The sequence below is a fragment of the Numenius arquata genome, chromosome 7, assembly GCF_964106895.1.
Source record: "Numenius arquata chromosome 7, bNumArq3.hap1.1, whole genome shotgun sequence".
Classification (NCBI taxonomy): Eukaryota; Metazoa; Chordata; class Aves; order Charadriiformes; family Scolopacidae; genus Numenius; species Numenius arquata.
Genome location: NC_133582.1, coordinates 14,839,728 through 14,860,833, shown reverse-complemented (window position 1 = coordinate 14,860,833; position 21,106 = coordinate 14,839,728). Strand labels below are relative to the sequence as shown.

Below are 21,106 nucleotides of genomic sequence, written 5' to 3'. Positions count from 1 at the left end.
ATTCCAGCTCTTATTAGCCTTTTTTTTCCTTTTTCTTTTTTTTTTTTTCCCTGCAACCAATTTCTTCCTAACAAGGTAAGTTTTGTGTTTGGTACAATCACATACGTTGTCTGTAAATAAACAGGAAGCCTGTTTTTCCTGGATACAGCAGGAATATAGCTTCCTTACTCAGGGTGGCGTTTTGCCAGTGGCTTTCTGCATAAGCTGGGAGGGATGCTGTCTTTACTTCTCCTTCTTTCTCCCAGGTAGCTCCCTGTTCTTTAATTCCTCAAGTTAATACATGTTAATGATCATATATGATAGAGGAAGTGCCTCAGGGTAGCTCTGAATAATTTGTATAGTCCGGACTTTAGCCTCAACTTGGGGAGGATTTGATTCTCTCAGTGTTCTGGACAGATAACTGTAAACAATTATCCATATTTTTAGTGCCCTATTTTCTTTGGGGGTTTTTAATCAAATGAGACCATTGTCATCCCAAGACTGGAAAGAAATCAATGAGGTGCTTTTGCTTTGGTGTGGTTTAATCAACTGTATTTAGATTTGATCCAGAGTTGTTCAGGTGTGGTGGTTGTTTTTTTTTTTAACCAAAAAAAAAAAAAAAAAACCCACGATGGCTGTTTAGCATAATGTCTTAATTCAGTATTTATCTGAAGAGGTCTCCCTGTGCAGCATAGCTGGTCCAGGACATCATTCCCAGGGACTCCTTAACTGGCTTAGGTGTGTAGTGTGTACCTATCCAAGGGCTTAATTTTTGCTCACACCACTTGCTTAATTTTTGTTTGTTTGTCTGTTTTTTTTCTTGGTGCTATTGTCAGACTGTTCACAAAATGTGACTCCCGCAGCTGTTATTGGAAGGCTGTTCCAAAACCTTAGTTCTCTGGTTATTATAAAACACCTTTAGTTTCTAGCCTCATTTTCCCCTGTGGTCAGTTTTTGTTTCACCTTATGCCAGTTCTTTAGTTTACCTCACACAACTATTTTTCTCTTCTCCACAGTGCCTTCCCCTAAGGGCCTTTTGGAGGCTTTTTGGCATGGTAAAGTGAAGGGTATTGGCTGCTCTCACAGGGAGGAAGGAGAGGGTTGCCTGGTACTTTGGGGCTGGACAGTAGGCAGGTTTGAGGACTGCAGCATGGTGTCACAGATTTTTTTAAAGACAAGACACAGCAGCTTGTTAAAAACGTCCTAGCAAAACTACTAAAAGGAGTCATATCCTGTTAGGCTTAGTTTTACAGGATTAAGTAAACAAAGTTCTCTTAGTCACCTTCTGTTTCTCCAAGAGCACCGGTAATCTGTTTTCACATTACTTTTAGGTATTTCTGCAAGCTGTGCAGTTAAGAGTGTTACCAAAGAGCAGTGCCCCTGGGTTGTGCTGGAGGAATGGCTGTGGGGCTGTGGTGCAGGTTGGATCAGGCAGCTGGTCTGGGTCAGTGGGGTTGAGCTGAACAGTTGGCTTCATCTTACCTCAGCACCGCACAACTGAATTTATCGACAATATTTGAAATGAGTGATTTATGCTTAACACAAGCACATGTGTCTTCTGTGAGGCTTGTGGTCGTAGAATACCATGTTGGAAGGGACCTCAAGGATCATCTGGTCTAACCTTTCTTCACAAAAGCATGGTCTAGACGGGATGGTCCAGCACCCTGCCCAGCTGAGATGCCTGATTTGTTCAAGTATCATCAGTGGCTTTTTTCATTAAAAGCATCATGCTATGGCTCATGGTTGTCCAGGGACTGTTTAAAACTCGCAGAACATTTCCCCTCCGTTTCTGTAGCAGAGTTCTTTAGTCCTCATAAGCTAATTGGTCTTTAATGCCATCAGTTTTGTGTTTTTGTGGTGGTTTTTTTTTTTTTTTTATGTGCTGGTCATGTCTCTTAGTTTTGCATTTTAATATGTTTAATTTTAAATAATGATTAGCTCACTTCCTAGTTGTGGTGGATCCAGATCTGAATCAATAGTGATCTCCCACAATTTCTGTTTTAAAAGAAAAGGAAAAAAGCCAAATTAATTTGCATTCTACCTGTAGGGAGTCAGTGTTGCATTTTAACCCTGTTTTCAGTGTCTCCTCATTTTTTCCTTCACAGTACTTTCTAAAGCCTTACACAAGTGAAACTAAGTGGGCAGTTGCTTAACCAAATATTAGTCATATCCTTTTTGTTTAGAAAGTTTCAGGTTTAGTACCTGTTCCGAGTGTCTGAACAATCTTTGCAGATCAGGAGAACCGCAAAATAATTGTGTGGTTTATCTGTTGGTTTGGAAGCTTATTTTGAAGCTCTGCAAGAGTTGGATCAGATGCAAGGGATTAAATTATCCTCCTTTATTTCCATGGGACTGCTAAACTAATCTTCCCAAGGAATCCCATCTAACTGCTTAATGTCATGTTGAGTTTGAGGGAAGATATACTTTATAGCATTAAGTAGTTCAGAATAAGCTGATAGACTTTTTCCATTTCTGGTACTTGGTCTGTGCAAGCTTCAATATTTGTCTGCTTTACTAGTTTGTAGGTGGCCAGGTGTCATCTGTGTTCCCGTTCTTTCTGCCAAATCAGCTAGAATTTGAAATACCATCCTGTGCTCACATCTGATCCAGTTTAAAGCTGAACTTGTGGTTGATCTAGTGCACAATGTTGGCATTTATGGTCACGTTTCTCTGGCTTCAGATAGATTGGTGACTGCAAATTGAAATTCTAGATGTTTCATCTGAATTGCATTGCATGCTTGGTTAGAAATTCAAGTAGATCACTGAGCACTCGCCACCAAATACCTTCAGAATAACTAAACAGAGGTTACTGCTGTCTTCCACAATCACCTTTTAGAAGTTTGCCAGAGAAAAATGTTTCTATGTATCATAACTGCTATTTTAGTGAAGATGAGGGCATCACCTTGTTCAAAGTGCAAAGGTGAGATTTAAGACTTTTTAGGATGTGACTGACATGTGCTTTGCATCAAAGTTGTTAATATAATTCCTGCTTTTAAATAATTCACAAACTTCTTTTAAATTGGCAAATTTGATCACTTTGTTCGCCAGCAGTAGCTAAATGTATTGAGATGGTGGTAGCTTTTTTTTCCCCTCTGAATTCTTTCTCCTTCAGTCTGAAAAGGGCCAAGTGATCTTATTCTTTTGCAGGTGAGGTGATTGCATTGTCCTCCTCGCCTCAGAAGTGTTGCAGGTCAGACTGCATACTCTACGGATAGACGAGTTACTTAAAAGATAAACAGGATTGAAGCCGCTGTATAAGATATAATTTCAGTGTTTACAGAAATTCTGTACAAGCTATTTGCTTTCCACCGTACTTTTCTTAGGATAAAAGGCTTGTTTGACCAAGCCTAAGTTGGTCTCGATTAACTGTGAAATACAACTACAACTTTCTTAACAGGGAGGGTTTCCGTGTCTTGTCATGGTGACAGTATAAATGCAATTTCCTTCCAGCCCCATCCTGTCCCAAAAGTAGGAAGTCTTGTTGGCTACTTTGTTGTTAGTGTATATACTCTTGCCAAGGACCCTTATTACTGAGCTACATAGCTTACAAATAACTATTATCTTACTCTTCCTTCCTTTTCCCCTTTGACAGGAAAAACCTAAATGAAGGCAACTTATAAAAAGCAGATGTTGCAAAGAGGAAGAAAATGCACCGTATTTTGAATTGTGGAAGTAACTGTTGCTACTCTTTAGTTGTATACAAACACCATTCGGCCTGTGGGTTAGGGGTTGTTTGGTTTTTTGTTTGTTTTTCCTGCACACAGTAGCTGACATACTGAAACGGGAGACTTTTTGGAGTTGAGTACAGAATGGCAGAAGTAAAATTTACAGGTGCACTCACGATCGCCAGGCAAAGGCTGGGTTCACAAGCGATGGTTGCTACGTGGCACGTGGAAAACAGATTAGGTTCCTTTTAGGTAGCAGAGAATGATCTGACCAACTTCTTCTGTCTATGGATGTGTAGTGTCACTTGGATTAAAAAACATTCTTTCCTTCACTATTATTCCTGGATTTTCTGTTAGTCCTCCAACTGACCTTGTACTACCTACTCCAGGATGACGTGAGCATATTTGTTCTGCTTTCTGTCAGATTGGTTAATCACAATCTTTCTCTTTATTTTTATAGAGCAAATTCGATTAAAGAATATAAGAAACGTATATGGAAGATGCTTGTGGTATCGTTTGCGACTGTTAAAACCACAACAAAACATGATTCCTACAGTAAAGTAAGTATGTTTCATATGCATTACTTTCCATTAAAGCAATTCCTATGTTTTTATTTTTATAAAAATATATTTTTTGTAATCAAAGCAGCTGGAATTAATTCTATAATAATGGCTTCTGTGTCACGGAAGAGACATTTGCAATCTACCATATTTGAATAATTAATAGTTAATCATTTTCTAGTAGGGCTTGAAATCAAGATGAATGCTGTCTCCCACCCTCAAAATATTTTGCTGTCTGTTAAGCATCTGTTTCAGCTTTCTGATTTTTTTTTTTTATGTTGACTTTGTCTAGTATCAGGTTAAAATCATCCTTTAAAAATAAGAAATACTATTGTATACCTGCTAAGGACAGACAATTAAAGAATGGAATGAGTCTTTGCTGGTAGTGGCTTGCCTTTCTTTAAAAAAAAAAAAAAAGAAAGAAAAAAAGAGAAAAGAAATTAATTCAAAGTCAGAGCAGCTGTGTCATCCATGTCAAAGGTGGTGTTATAACTGAAATACCTGCTTTAAAATGGCTTTAATGTTTCTCACTATTTTAATATTGTTTCTGGAAGACTGATATCAAATGGCTTCTTATGTTATTTGTAGAATTATGATAGAGCTAGTGGATTTGTACATTAAAAAAATTCTTTTTTTCCAAACAGGAAAATAGTCCTCCTTGCTGGCTGGGCATTATTTTTGTTTCTTGCATACAAAGTTTCCAAAACGGACCGAGAGTATCAAGAATACAATCCTTATGAAGTTTTACATTTGGATCCTGTAAGTAACAGGATCTTTTACTAGTCTGTACTACTATAACTGTGTATTCTATGTCTAGATGTCAAATTTATTCTTGTTTTTTTAAATAAAATAAGTGAATGTATCTAGTGGTTTTGTTCTTTTTTTGGTGTATGAAAGTTGCTGCTGCATATTGTGAAATCAGTCTGTACTAATTTATAACTTTTTTATCTAACTCCTTCAAACTTCTAATGACTTTCTTAATACAGTGAGGTGGGCTTTTTTGTCTATTGTGAATCTTACTCAGATGTTGTTTTCCTCGCTTGGAAAACGAAAGAGGTGTTCTGCTTTGTATGCCCTGTGAAAATCCTCTCAGTAGCCATTTTTAGGGATGCTGCTGAATAAACTGTATAAGCAAGAATGTGGATTCATTTGATTTACAGCTGTTGTACAGCAATATTTCTCTTGTAAATGAAAGTTTTCACTAAAGGGCATTGGTGATACACACTTTGATGTTGTAAAGGTTACCTTGAATCTCAGTTGCATCTGTGAATGCAAACAACAAGTTCTAAATAGTGATACCAGCCAACTGCTTTATTAAACTGGAAAAGAATGGGTCCTGCGGAGGGCCGTGAAAATGACCAGAGGGCTGGAGCACCTCTGCTATGAAGACAGGCTGAGAGAGTTGGGATTGTTCAGTCTGGAGAAGAGGAGGCTCCAGGGGGACCTTCCAGTACCTAAAGGGGGCCTACAGGAGGGATGGGGAGGGATTCTTCATGAGGGAGTGTAGGGATAGGATGAGGATTTAAAACCAGTTTACTGGTTTTAAACTGAAAGAGGGGAGATTTAGATTAGATAACAGGAAGAAATTCTTTACTGTGAGGGTGGTGAGACACTGGAACAGGTTGCCCAGAGAAGTTGTGGCTGCCTCATCCCTGGAAGTGTTCAAGGCCAGGCTGGATGGGGCTTTGAGCAACCTGGTCTAGTGGGAGGTGTCCCTGCCCATGGCAGGGGGGTTGGAACTCGGTGATCTTTAAGGTTCCTTCCAACCTAAACCATTCTATGGTTTATATAGAAAACAGGTGCAGCGCTTTATTTATATTCAAGGTCTGATTCAAATGGATATAAAAAGTTACCTATCCTGAGGAGATGAATAGACATTCCATACATCTCTTAAACTCTTATTTAGTTTTGTTTAAACTCTTCATCTTAACCGCAATACCTCGAGCAAATTCTCTGCTTATGGTAATTATTTCCTGATACAAAGCTCCTCTTTTGAATAACAGTAGTCATCTTTTCAGTTCTGAACTCTGAGGTATTCTTTTCTCTCCCATCTAAGGAAATACCCTGTGGATACAGCTCAGCACAAGAATATGGAAGAGCTTTGAACATACCTGTTTAATTAAACTTGATGTATGTTGTTAGGGTGGGAGAGCTTAGTATGTGTATGAACATTAACAAGTACCTCTCTTGCCGTTAGTGATGTGGCTTGTCAACATAAGGATTGGCATCAGCGGTACTGCTTTTCTATTCTAAGAAAGCCATTATAGCAGATACGTGACTCCAGCCTGTTTCTAGCCAGACAGGTAGAACAAGACCTGCCTGTCATGTGCAGAGGCAAGTTATTTAAATTCAACCTCTGCTCAGTTCCTCTGTGAATGACCGATTGCTGACTTGCGTTCTCGCACTGACGCACAGGAAGAAGATAAATTTTTACTACTGAATGCTATCTGTTGGAACCATGCAGTTTAAATGCTTATATATCTGGGTGAACTTTGGTTAAACAAATCAGGCTAGGGATTAGGTCATCAGAGGATTTTCTTTTGTCATCTTTGGCAAATTTCTACAAGTAACAACCCTGAGGGGAAAAAAATATGTATATAGTGAATTGTAACTTATTGTTTATCAAAGAAAACTTGTACACACTCAAGATACATGCATCTTATCCAGGCAAAGAAACAAATACTGGAATGCTCCAAGAACTGATAAGAGGGATGGAGCATATTGTCATAAGGACAAGCTGAATTAAAGCCAGAGATGTTACAAGGAAGCTGAAGAGACGGGTGTGAAGATAGAACAGTTGAAGTAGGGCTCAACATAGAGTACAAGATTCCAGAGCGTGTTTGTTTTATGTATTTCTGTGCCATCAGATGGTGTCTGCTGAATCCCCTTGAAAAACTTCCAGTGCAGACTACATAAACTTAACAGCTTTCTTCTGTTACCATTCAAGTGGAACCTTTAGAGTCCTTGCCAGCCCTGCTGATGTTGAAGTGATGCAGATGTTGATACAGATGTTGAAGTGTTGTTAGATAATGGAACTGTTACGGTTAAAAATCAAAAAAAACCCCAAACGTAAAGCAAAGTTGCAGATGCAAGCACTTGAAAGTTTTGGTACACAATAATTCATTCACTTCTTGGCATTCACACTGTGGCCAAGTTTATTTTTTTTTATCTTATGATAGAATATCAGCTTATAACAAGGGGCTTTTTTCTCCAGAGGAGAACCACAACATGGACAAAGTTCAGATAACATGCATGCACCTTATTTTATATGTAATATCAGCACTTTATTTTGAACATAGAGTAGCTCTTCTTGGAGCACATCACTTAAATTCGCTAATTCATAAGGCACTTGGATATTATTACTGATTTATTGAATGAGTATCCTTACTGGCAATTTATGGGTGGGATCCAAGACATAAAGATGAAGTTCAACACTGATTATAATTTTGCATTCTTTATGTAAGACAATTGGGGCCTTAATTTTTTGGTAAGGAGTTGATTTAGGGAGCTCTGTGTTGCAAGCAGAGTGACACCAGCTGACCTGGGCTACCAAGCATTTCTGTAAGTCAGGCCTGACCTTTGTAGCCTGGCTTTTGACAATGAGGAGTAAGCAGTTAATGACAAAGTTTGTCACCAGCTTATCAGGGATCACATGCACCCTCTGTGGCAGAGAGAAAAAATTGTGGTTTTTTTTTTTTTTTTTTCATTCATGTGAGCCATGAAAACCCATCTCTTCTCCAGCAACCTGATTTCCTTCCCTCCCCACTTTCCAGCTTCTGCTACTCATCTGGCATTCTTCATCTAGTCTTGAAATGGCTGTTTTTACTTGAAGTCTCATTTATTATGGAGTAAATTCACTCTGTGCATTAAATGAGGCAGGCATGCTGTTGAAAAATAGTGTTGGAAAAATGATAGACACATTGCATAAAGAGATAAAGTAACAAGAAGTGAAGCCTCAGGGTAGTTTAATTTCTGGTTTAAATTTATTGAAACAATTCCATAATCTATAAATAATTTCTTGTATGTTTATTATGCAGTTAAGGTCAGCATGCTAGGCCTCTCTACTAAAATGTTGAAAAGTCCTATGGTAGTGGTTCTGTGAAAATTAGAGAGCTTACTCGAGAAACTGTCTGCATTTACTATAAAGTTTTTTGGGTTTTCTTGAGTAGTGAAGTTCACAGTCCAACCTGAAAGTTAATGCGCAAGGAGTTGTGTTGGTGGCATGTAACAATGCAATGTAGTAGAATAAAAATTGATCTCTTTCTTGGTTGTAGGTAATGTATTTCCTTTGTTCAAGAAGTTTGAAATAATTTATGGGTAGGATGATTCGAGTCAAAGGCATTCTTAAGCAGCTGGGCAATCCACTGTTCCTGGTGACTGACAGATTTATTTCTGCCTACAAGCTGCAAGTGAACCATCATCCCTGATCTATGAACTCTTTTCTATTTAAATGGAAGAATATTGCAAGTGAGAATTCCTTGTATTCATGAATATGTTTAGGAAAATATAGGATTTGTCAAACAAGATTTGTCAGATAAGGTGGGCTTACGTGTTGGTTTTTTTTTTTTTTTTTCCTGTGGATGGATAAACAAGGTGATCCAGAAAAAAAACCAAAACCCAGCCATCTGAGTGTCTTTTTTCTTAGACTATAACTTCTAACTTGTTTTAAAAATATAATGGTCATAAAAATGTTATTAGAAAAATAATTGATTATGTTTCCACGAAATGCATATGTAGTTTCACGATCATATCATATTAGAACATAATTCTTTAGTTTGATGAATGGTTTAGAGAAATATTGCACAATGTGCTTTACAATATAGATACAAAAGAATTTATTTGATTTAAGGTATTTATTCATAACTCAAAACTTTTCTTTTTAAGGGAGCAAGTGTATCAGAAATTAAGAAACAATACCGTGCACTATCTCTAAAATACCATCCAGATAAAGGAGGAGATGAAGTTATGTTCATGAGGATTGCTAAGGCCTATGCAGCGTAAGTTTCTTTTTTTTGCCTACAGAAAATGGGAACTTGCTATTCAGGGGAAGGAAATCTCTAAGGTAATAGCAGGGATGACTTAAGCAGCCAGGGAAAATGTGTTTGGGTATATAACGAAAGTCAAAACACGTCTCATTTCAGTGCATACTTGTTATGTACGATTTAGGAGGGATAACTTAATTGTTTAACAACTGTCAGAATACTGCAAGGTGTTAGGTCTTTGTATTAAAATCCCATGTCAGCTAGGAAAAGCGTTTCCAGTGCGATACATATTAAATCTCAAAAATGACAAAGAAAAAAATGGGTGTTGCGCTTTTTAACCAACAATTCTGAAACGTTACTTAGAAAATAAATATATTGTTCATATCACCTGGTGATAAAGCCAAAGTTAGAGACAGTATTTTAATTCTGTTCCCATCTAGTGGCAAAGATATTTCATTCTGGTTCTGACCCAGCTAGTTCTCAGCTCTCCCACATCCCTTTTCATTTGTGCTTGCCTTGCAGACCTGATTTTTCACTCTGACTGTTTCATGTTACCTGTGTAGTTCTTAAGAAGATTCAAGGGTTCAGCTTTTTTCCTCCAGAGTATTTTTGGCCTTACCTCTGCTTATAGCTTAGCTTTTTTTTTTTTTATCTGAGAGATGGTGTCTAACATTAGAATTCAGTATAAAGGAAATCCCTTTTTATTGAATTTTTCAACAATCAAGATGTGGGTTTGGGTTTTTGTAATGCTGTTCATACACAAAACGTTAATACAGCTTTATATTCTAAATGATCGTCTGTTAGAGTCCAACAGTCTCTGACCAGGTTCTTCTAGATATTCCATTTGTAGAACATGTAATGTTTAATATCAAATTTGCTTACCTGAAGACAGTTGATGTTACAGGTGATTTCTGGTTGGTGGAGTGATACATTTGTATTGTTTTTAGTCTACTTTGTAAGTTAAACGTAGCAAACCATAGGGACTTCAGTACACAGTTCAATGTCAATACCAATGTGATTCCCATTACTGGTCTCTCTAGTCCACTCACTGTCCTGATGCTGGGCGTCCCCACGTGCAGGGAAGGCATGAGTGGGTTGAAGCCAGCTCGAGCCTGTTGTTCTCTTCAAAATTCTTTTGCTAGTTGTCTAGTTTTTATACTATATATTTGGCTGAGCCAGGTATGCGCTTTTCCCATCCTGGTCTTGCAGACTAGAGGAGACATTCATACTTTTTTAATGCACTGGAGGGGAAGCGGTTTATGCCACCAGTTGATCTGCTCAACTGTTGACAGATGTTTATCGAAAACAAAGGATACTCCAGTCCCCTTTGTGTTGAGGCAGAGTCAGGTTCTTTGCAGCAGCCATGGTGAGTCACTGTGATGCCAAGCGCAGACTGACATCGCACTTGCCCATCCACTCTGGGCCTTCTTCCATTGTGGGGGTTTACTGGGCCAGTCACATCATCAGAGAGCTTAGCAAGCTGGTGATCTCTGCTTTTAAGTCAGTTGTCTGTGGTTGACCTTACTGACTGTTTGAGAGTCCTTTTTGGGGCGAGGTGAGAAGGAGAACCAACACCATGCTCACTTGAGCAGTTTTGAAATCCTACTTTCTGCTTAAACATCACTATGAATGCCTCTTCAGTGGGGTATTCTGGTATTGCTTTCTGAACTCCTGGAACATCTCACTCCTTTGCTTCGCAAGCTAGTGCTCAAGTCCTTGGTGGTACCGTTTGATACTTCAAATGTTAGTGCAAGGGCTGTGGCAGAGGTGTACCTTGAAGTAAATGACAGTGAAGTTCTTCAGCCATGCTGTCTTCAAAGAATATAAAAGCTACCCATTCATTGAGTCTGCTTGTTAACAAGTGTGAGACTTAGAAATGACAGGGAGGCATCTGACTCGCTGGGTTTCTTCTGCGAGACAGTCTTCCATATAGTGAATGCTGTAGTGATGTTCTGTTTCCTAAAGCTGTATTCTTCCTTCTAGTAAACAGGGATTCTGTTTGAGGCAGTATATTACTGCCAAGAATCTGTCATTACAGAACAGGCATAGAAACTGTAAGATTCAGGAGGTGGTGTCTTAATTTATTTCTCTCATCTTAAATATCAAACTAGGGAGTTCCAGGAAAAAAACACCAACCAAACGCACACATGCCATCGAAGGCTAAAAATCTAGAATAAGAGAATTAAAAGCCCTTCCAAAAAAAGATATTTTCAACCTTTATTGTCTTTCAAAATTTGCTGTACTGTAACCTGGCGTTGAAAAGTGCTGTTTTCTGATGGCTACACTGTCACTCTTGTGAAAGGGAGATGTGATTGTTGCATCTCCTGTATGGGGCTGTACCTTGCAGGTCTGATTTCTTTTGGTGTCAGAATGCTAAAAGAATTCGTCTGTATATCACGAGGGAATACAGCAGTGTTGTTTCATATGGGATTTCATACAAACAATAGCAGAAGCTGTTTAGTTTGCCAAACCATCTCTGAAGGAAAGTATAAATACCTTGTTTTGAAGTTTCTGTATATTAATGATTTAGAGAATTTCTTTACCTCTGTACTAACTTAATATCTCTTCTTGAATCTAGTTTAACTGATGAAGAATCACGAAAAAATTGGGAAGAATTTGGTAATCCAGATGGACCACAAGGTAACAATTACGAATGACACAAATGGTGCAATTTCTGCATATTGAGCTGTGTAATTAATACCTGATCATTTGAGAAGCACTCAGATCTTAACGTATCTGAAATAACCTTTTCCTATTATTTGAAGCAATGCATCCTATCAATTCTTTGCTTGTGAAACTGGCTCTGGGATAGTGGTGGGGAGGGAAAGGCAGAAAGAGTTCGCTTTCACATTTTTTAGACTTCTCATTCAAGAAAAAAGAAAAGGACATTTTTAAATTAGTCACCTTCAGTAAGTATCTAGAGAGACTTGCCATAATTAAAAAGAAGGTATAAGTGAAAAATAGAATAATACTCATCAGGAACTTGTCAATTTTTAACATTTCTTAGTATTTATGTTCAGATACTATAAATGTATATTGAAAAATTAACAACTAACCAAAATGCAGTTAACACACTTCAAAGGGATGTATGGTCTAGTTGGGGGTGTCCCTGCTGACTGCGGGGAGGTCGGACTAGATGACCTTTGGAGGTCCCTTCTGGCCTGACCAATCTATGAATCTATGTGAGGGTATAGATATATTTAAATGTTTAAATAGTTAGTATTTAAATAATCTAAATAGTAGGTTCTTCTAAAAATCCATAACTATTAACAGATAGGGAAGTGTCTCCGGACTCTTCTCCAAAGCAGGGCATTTCCTGTAACTTAATGTGGTAAATTCACTGGGTGTTACTCTGTGGAACTCCTAAGCTTGAAGTGTGGTCGAGTTGGTCAGATATTTGAGTCTCGACAAACAGTAGTTTCCAGTTTAACTACATAGAAGTCACTTAGGTTTGTGCATAACAACTGGTTGTCTAAATTGACGGTTGTCACAATCTGTTGGAGACAGTATCAGAGTAGTATTTAAGTACATAGAGGATCCTAATCTGTCCCTATTTAAGGCAATAACACTCATTGATACCTGCTAGTACTGAGGAAAGCATGTTTTTTGGTTTTCTTTTTTTTAAGCAGGCTCTTGACATTTGTAAAGGGTTTTGTTGTTGTTTTTTTTTTTCTCAGTTTCCTAGAACTTTTAGTGTTGGGATAGGTAGCGTTTGCAAACTTCAGTTTACTGCTAAAGTGTCTGAAGACAAGTTATTTTATGCTATCCTGTAACATCTAACGTATACAGACCTGAATACTGTTAGAGAAATCGTGTCTTCCATTTTCTGCAGCCAAACTCCTTTTGAATTGAAAAGTGTTCCTTTCTTACCAATCACACAGAAATTTGAACTGGCAAAGGGTTTGTTTTTACAATTTACAGCTTAGAACACTTCCCTAAAGTTACAACTAATAAAACTTTCCATAGAATTCATTCGCTCAATTTTCTTGCAGTTCATATATTTACTGAACTATATGTATTTAAACTGCTGCAAACTCTGCAAGGCAAAGCTTGTAAATATTTCCATTTGTGAAATATTTTCCTTTTTTTTTTAATATTAATAAATCCTGCTTATTTACTTCTCTGGAGTATGTTAAGCTAAAATAGTTGGTATTTCAGATGTTGCATTTGTTATTTTATTGCATACTTGAGTGTATTTCTAATTTGTTTTTTGATTTTGCTAAATTTGTTAGAGTTTTTCTTATTGAAGAGATAAACACAAGGACTTTTTTATAGGTTGGTGGTTTTGTTTGTTAGGTTTAATTTGACTTCAAAACGATTCCTTAATATTTTATAGTGAATTTCCTTTCTTTTATCCTACAGCTACAAGCTTCGGTATAGCTTTGCCAGCTTGGATTGTGGATCAGAAAAATTCAATTTTGGTGAGTCAATTAACTAGGTCAGTTAAGCTTAGTTTTAAGGTGAACATTGAAGTGTTCACTTTAAAATGTTTGTGCTTAATATTGCACATTTCAGTCAAAACATGGAGTGCTATTAAAGTACTTTAGTCCAAATGCACATCTTTGAAGCAAATTTCAGCAGTCAAAAGTGTTACAGTAGCTTAAATCTAACCTTGGAGAGTAAAGTATTAGTATGCTTGGAGGCATCTCATTGCAATGATGATGAGGTGGTGTACTGTGGTCACCCCTGCTACAAAGTGTGTGTTTGCTCTTGCAAGGGAACACACTTAGAGCTGTTTGTTTGCTGGATTTCTGTAGTTCAATTTGGTTTGGTAGTGATGCTGTAATCACACGGTGTCTAAACATTCTTTCTGTTGCATCGGTTGCTGCAAGGTATTTGGCTTACCCACTTGATTTCTTTTAATGCGGTAATCATCTCTGTCCACTGCTTCACAGTTTAGCTGCCAACTCTTTAATAAAGAAACCCAACCAATACAATACGTGGATGATTTAAAAGCTTACTTACAGTAAACTGATAGTCCTTATTTAAACCCTACCCAACTGATTATATTACTTGTAAGTTACTATTCAGAAATAATGACAGGTATTATGCCATAAGCTTATATTAATTTGTAGTAGGCTTGTGGTAATACTACTTGACTGTATTTTAGAATAAAGTTTAAACAAGAGTGGTATTAAGTAACTGAAGTATCTAATGCACTATGTTTCATAATTTTTCTCTAGGTTTTGCTTGTATATGGATTAGCATTTATGGTTATTCTTCCAGTTGTTGTGGTAAGTATTATCTAATTAATATTCTACCCTCTGTAACCAAGTGTAAACAAAGCTCTCTTAAACATAAGTAGAGTTGCTCATTCTTGCCTTTCATGGAGAGAGCAAGCAAATGAGCTGCTTTTTTTTTATACATAATGTGGGTGTTTTCTTTTATTATGGGAAAAGCGTAACTGCTTTAGAGCTTACAAAAAAAAAAAAGTAGTGCCATGATAGAGAGAAGGGCTGTAGGGAAAATACTAGATATCGTGAAAGTTACTGAGCTGTGTAATTCATCTTGTACCTTCTGTCATTCATCACACGAAAGTGAATATATTGTGATGAACTCAAGAGTATATTCAGTGGTGTTACTGTAGAGTCAAGACTGAGATGTCTGTAGCTGGTGGTACTAGAACGATTATTGCATGTGGAAGAGGTGAGGTGTTTGATTTGGTTTCCCCTAGCTGATGTTATTTTCATAACTTCAATTTTTATTGATCTTCTGTACAACATGAGATGACTGGCTTTGAGATTTCTTTGTGTGAGGAACCAATTACTAGGTGGGTGGTGTTTCAGAGCTCAAGTTTGCCCTACAGTATTGCTTTTGAACAGTGTCCCTTATCCAGTGATAGTGCATTTGGGGTATGGCATGAAAAAAGGCTCAGAAAAATGACACTTCATGCTCTTGGAAATCATAAAATAGTTTGGGTTGGAAGAGACCTGTAAAGGTCATCTAGTCCAACACCCCCTACAAAGAGCAGGACATCTTCAACTAGATCAGGTTGCTCAGAGCCCCATCCAACCGGACCTTGGATGCTTCCAGGGTTAGGGCATCTACCACCTCTCTGGGCAACCTGTGCCAGAAGAAGATTTTCATTTGAGAAAGTGTCCTGGGGTCTCGGCAGCTGATTGCATCTCTGTGTGCAGAGGCTCAACCAGGCATTATCCCTTCTCTTTGAGAGTCTTTCTGCATAATTGAAGGTAGAAAACTAGATGCAGTGATTTCAACAAGCTGTTGAATAATAAGCCTAAAATCCAGGGTACAACGTCTGCATGTTTTTTCCTGTCATTCCTTTTAGGTTTCAGTTGTTATCTGTTGATGCTTTTTTGTATACATGTACTTTTAGTGATTTATACCAAGTTTGTCATAGCTCAAGTGAAAGTAAACATCCTTACTGTTGTTATGAAGAAATGTCCTGAGCAGAGAAGAAAACATAATCTGCCTGTTCTTGCCCCTATACCAGACGTAGACTTGTGCATTCAGACTTGTCACTGTAAATTTCTTTTCTAGTCAGTGAAGAGGAATAGTCATCTTTATGGAGCAAGTTATTTTATCATTTCATTCTGAAGTAGACATAGAAGATGATTCATGCTTTTAATGGGCCTGTTTCTCTTTTATGAATCAATAAAGAAGCTGAAGTTAACTACAGTGTAGTCATTCTATATCTCAGATAGGCATCTAAAATAAAGTAAGGCTAGTTCCACCCTTTGAATCCAGATCAACCAAAAGGGCAAATACTGATACATAGTACTTCCTAGACTTCCACTGAGCTAAATAATGTTCTGTACCTGAGGTGAGCCGTATCTGCAAAAGGAGTTAGGGCAGCAGCCTCTTTCACGTAGACTTGGACTGGCTATAGTTATATTTTTCTTCCAGTACCTACACTTAGATGAAAATTTGATTGCTATCGGATTATAATCTAAACTTTTCTGCAGAAGAACTTTAACAAAAGTTTTGTACTATTTTTGTATCAGGGTTCCTCTATTCATGGAAGAATCAAACCTAATTTATTTAAAAAACCCCAAAGTTTGTGGAGAGCCAGTCCTAGAGCATTTCCTGAATAATTAGGTTAATTGCAGGGTTCTTGTGATAGTAGGGGAATTTACACTATTGCCTATTAAATTAATAGTAGTAAGCATCATTTACTACTTTACTGCTTGTTACTTTTCACTTGTGATAAACTTTGCAATAGATTGAGAGATATTTTGTATGTTTTTTCTCATGTTAGTGAGCTTTGCTTACAAGAAGGAGCTTAATGAACAGACTGCAGTTTGTAGCCCAGCACACCATTTTTCTTAAAATACATTATAGAGTACAATCACTGTACAGTGAGTTCTGTAATTTGAAGTCACCAGTAGAATGCTAATGAGGGAATTATTGGAATGTTTCTGAAGGTTTGGAAAACTTTTTTTCTGTAAACCTGAAGGCGTATAGCTTAATTCTGAAAATCTGCAGCAAGGGCACTGTGCCACCTCCGGATCCCCCTTCTGAAAAGCATTTTCTGATTTGATGACTTAAATGATTTTTTGCAAATTTTCTCATAATGAAAGAAATCTTTTATTTTGGTCTTGATCTGCCTAAACTGAATTTGATTCAGTTGCACAATAAGGAGTTACCATGTGTATGGAAAGTGGTAGATCCAGAGGATTTACTGTTTAGTGGGTTCACTGAAACACCACCACCAAAACATAACCAAAGCAGTGTATGTGTGTTGGGGGGAATTCCCTAGGCTTGAGATCATCTAAAAAATTTTGCATCAGCTTCTCTCGGATGAATATATTGGTGTGCTTTTAAAATTTTGTCAGCAAATATTTTTTTTGTTTCCCTCTCCTTTCTGAAATTGAGTTGACCTTAACATAGGTAAAATCAGTTGGGCTGAGTTACCTGTTTGTGAACATGCATGAGGTGATGCAGCATAGCTGTCTCCGTGCTTCATCGTAGCTGACGTCAGTTTGTTCTTGTTAAATGTCTCAGGGTTCCTGGTGGTACCGATCGATACGATATAGTGGAGATCAGATTCTCATTCGGACAACTCAAATATATACATATTTTGTCTATAAAACACGGAACATGGACATGAAACGTAAGTAAAAGGCACTGTGAAATGTTGATCTGGAAATGTCAATCTGCTGATGTTAAAGAGCTTCTGCTTTATAAGGTTTTGTTAGGTTAAAATAATGTTTCTGGTTCTTCTAGAGTATTTTTAAAAACTTAATTTTGTTGCAGGTGAAGAGTACTCTGTAAGAAGGCAAGTATTTGGGAGAGGGAGTTTTATAAATCTATATTTATGTCTGTCTACCTATACATTAAAAAAAAAAAGAAAGGAAAAAAGGATATTGCATGTTGGGAAAAAGGTGTTGACTTGCCTGTAGTCCTGAGTTACTACGTGGCCACTACGAGCGCAGCCTCTCTCTGTGTGTTTTCTTCTGTTAATGTAAAAAAATAGGCTTTGGGAATTTTCTAGGGGCTGTCATAAGTTTTTATAACGCAAAGAATGAAATAGCATTTCTGGTTCTCTATTATTCCTTGTTGTGTTTTAGCTAAATTTATCTTTAAAACTTTTGCTCCCTATACATTTCATGTTACTTTGTTACTTGTTTATGGTTTTTTTATATACTTATTTTTGTCTGCTCACTTTTAAAGGAATCACAGAATCACAGAATCTTAGTGGTTGGAAGGGACCTTTGAGATCATCGAGTCCAACCACATTAAAAAAAAAAAAAAACCCCACACAAACAAACAAAAAAACACAACACACAAAACCAAACAAACAACAACCCCCCCCCCCAAAAAAGAGAAAAAAAAAAAAAAAAAGCACCCACCAACTAAACCCCACACCCACAACCTCACACACAACACCCCACCACAAACCAACAATCCCAGGCACTAGAGCATGCCCTGAAGAGCCATGTCTACACGTTTCTTAAATACCTCCAGGGATGGTGACTCCACCACCTCCCTGGGCAGGCTGTTCCAGTGCCTGACCACTCTTTCAGTAAAGTAATTCTTCCTAATATCTAATCTAAACCTCCCTTGCCGCAGCTTCATACCATTTCCTCTGGTCCTGTCGTTATTCCCTTGGGAGAAGAGGCCAACCCCCGCCTCTCTACAGTTTCCTTTCAGGTAGTTGTAGAGGGCAATGAGGTCTCCCCTCAGCCTCCTCTTCTCCAAACTAAACATGCCCAGTTCCCTCAGCCTCTCCTCATAGGACTTGTTCTCCAGACCCCTCACCAGCTTGGTGGCTCTCCTCTGGACACGCTCCAGCACTTCAATGTCTTTCCTGTAGTGAGGGGCCCAAAACTGAACACAGTACTCGAGGTGAGGCCTCACCAGTGCCGAGTACAGAGGCACGATGACTTCCCTGCTCCTGCTGGCCACGCTATTCCTGATACAAGCCAGGATGCCGTTGGCCTTCTTGGCTGCCTGGGCACACTGCTGGCTCATGTTAAGCCGGCTGTCCACTAACACTCCCAGGTCCTTTTCTGCCGGGCAGCTTTCCAGCCACTCTTCCCCAAGCCTGTAGCATTGCTTGGGGTTGTTGTGGCCGAAATGCAGAACCCGGCACTTGGCCTTATTAAACCTCATCCCATTGGCCTTGGCCCATTGGTCCAATCTGTCCAGGTCCCTCTGTAGAGCCTGCCGACCCTCAAGCAGATCAACACTCCCACCTAGCTTGGTGTCATCCGCAAACTTACTGAGGGTGCACTCAATCCCCTTATCTAGATCATCAATGAAGATATTGAACAAGACTGGCCCCAAAACTGAGCCCTGAGGGACACCACTGATGACCGGCCGCCAACCGAAATAACCCCCCTTTTTCTGGGGAAATTTATAGATGCATTATGTTTGTGGAGAATTGGATCTTTCAGTTTTGGAGGCTGGTATGGGCTTGAAGAATTAGTTTGGTATTAGTTAGTTCTAGATTGGATTTTACTACCCTGAATTAACCCTAAGTTTAAGTGGCTTTATTTAAGGACTTAACGCTTTCGGGGAGTCCTGGGGTGAGGGGCAGGTCAGGTTTTTGCCCTGAGGTCTGTTGTGCTGCCTGAGTGAAAAAAGAGGCGTGGGTGAGGTGGCTTAGACAAACCACACAGTGGGTGATCAGGCAAGGCTTTTGCTTGGTTGTCAGTGCCACAGTGGTGAGGTGCCAGTGCCACAACCCAAGGCTTAAGCCTGGGCAGATGTAATCAAACTGGACTAGGGAAACAGTGAAAAATCTGCGTGACTTGACTTGTGTTAGATATTTTTTTTTTTTTTAGATTTCAAGAAAAATGAGTCTAAAAAACTTCCTTTCTTGATGACCCACAATTGTGAATTTTAAATAATAGGAAAGTATTTATAGTTGCCTGAAACTCTTCAATATGCTCTGCTCAGGAAGTAAATAGATAATCGAGAACGGAAATGAAAATTGGTGCTCAGGGAACTTGACTAATTGTAGGTGGAATTTACTGAGCACTGCAAGTAGGCAAAAATAACTTTCATTTGCTCAGAAGAGAACTTGTTCAAAATTTAAGAACGAAGCTTGAGTGACTATTGGCGCAAAAGTTATTTTAACTGGAGCAAATGATGGGGTGAGCTTTGTATTATTGTCTATGGCGGAGGAGTCTAATGTTCATGAACAGAAAGCTCATAATGGGGCTAAAATACTGCATTGTGTAGGTCTTTCCTCTAAACTACACAACAGAATATTTTGAGGTAGTATAGATTTTCCTAATCGCATTAGGAAAATAGTCCATCATCTTCATGGGATTTGTTTGCAGGGCTATTTATCGATCTGTTTTTCTAATAATTAAAAAAATAGTTTGGTGAATTTTCAGTGCTGACTGAACAAAAATTGAGTTGAAATTTTATCCTTCCTGCCTCCCCCTCCAAGACACACATTGTGGTGCTGCCGCAGGCACGTGAATTGCTGAGAAGCGTGGTTCTGTGGGCATGCAGGAGTAGTCAAACTGCTGTGCAGTGATGTCTCCCAGCCCTAAAGAAGCCTAATTATGGTTTTGTGAAGACACTGAGAGTCAAATGCTGGACTTGGAGAGTTAAATACATGGAGCCTTGTGCCAGGCATTGATTCTTTCCTCCGTTGCCCTGTGGTAGTAGTAATTGATCCACTAAATAGAGAACATGGATATTCATGGTTGTTGGGGGAAGAGTGGGAATAAGTTTCATGGCTGAGGGTTCTGAAGAAATCACTCAATGGCATGGGGTGTTGCTGACATTTTTTCTGTCTGCCTCCAATTATCTTTGCAGGGCTTATCATGGTTTTAGCAGGCGCATCCGAATTTGATCCTCAGTACAATAAAGATGCTACGAGCAGACCAGCAGACAACATTCAGATACCACAGGTTAGTTATATCAAGAGATGTTTTATAAATAACTGACCCCTTCAAGGGAAGAGGGAGATGGTGCTTCTTGGTGAGCAGCTGATGGAATTCAAGTTCTCAAGGCATTAATTTTGTTGAGATGTGACAGAAATAGGAATTAGAAGCTAGACTTGATTTAGTTGTTTCTTTTTTTTTTTTTTAAAGAAAAGATACCATTAATTGGTGATAATGCTTAGCTTAAATGGAATCAATTTAGTATATAGACTGCTGGGTTGGGATTTTGGGGAGGGGTAAACTAAAATAGGGAATTAGTGTGTTAGTCCTTACAAATTTTGAGTATTGATATGAGGAGGTGATCGCCATTTGATGAAGTTCTTTTAATTCATTAACATCTGGTTAAGTATGTTAAGGCTGAAATGAGATTATTATCTGATGTCTGAACTTTATAATGTCTTTATTATAAATATCTCTCCATGAACGTCTGTTTCCCTCTGGTTGCCTTTTACTTTCATTTCCACTCAGCCTTCTCAACAGAGATGCCATAATGCATGCTTGGCAAATAATTATTGCTAGCAGAGTTTTAGGAAATCTAATTTACCAGGTTTTAA

General features: G+C 38.3%; 1 protein-coding gene across 2 annotated transcripts in view; it reads left to right on the top strand.

Annotated features, from left to right (window-relative positions):
* SEC63 (SEC63 homolog, protein translocation regulator) overlaps nucleotides 1–21,106 on the top strand; it is a 63,789-nt gene that overhangs the window by 15,805 nt on the left and 26,878 nt on the right. For both annotated transcript variants that reach the window (XM_074150266.1, XM_074150265.1), the window contains exons 2-9: nucleotides 4,105–4,204; nucleotides 4,849–4,963; nucleotides 9,089–9,201; nucleotides 11,765–11,826; nucleotides 13,549–13,607; nucleotides 14,370–14,420; nucleotides 17,152–17,260; nucleotides 20,425–20,519. In XM_074150266.1, coding sequence (XP_074006367.1) covers nucleotides 4,105–4,204; nucleotides 4,849–4,963; nucleotides 9,089–9,201; nucleotides 11,765–11,826; nucleotides 13,549–13,607; nucleotides 14,370–14,420; nucleotides 17,152–17,260; nucleotides 20,425–20,519 — 704 coding nt within the window. The remainder of the gene's footprint in view (nucleotides 1–4,104; nucleotides 4,205–4,848; nucleotides 4,964–9,088; nucleotides 9,202–11,764; nucleotides 11,827–13,548; nucleotides 13,608–14,369; nucleotides 14,421–17,151; nucleotides 17,261–20,424; nucleotides 20,520–21,106) is intronic.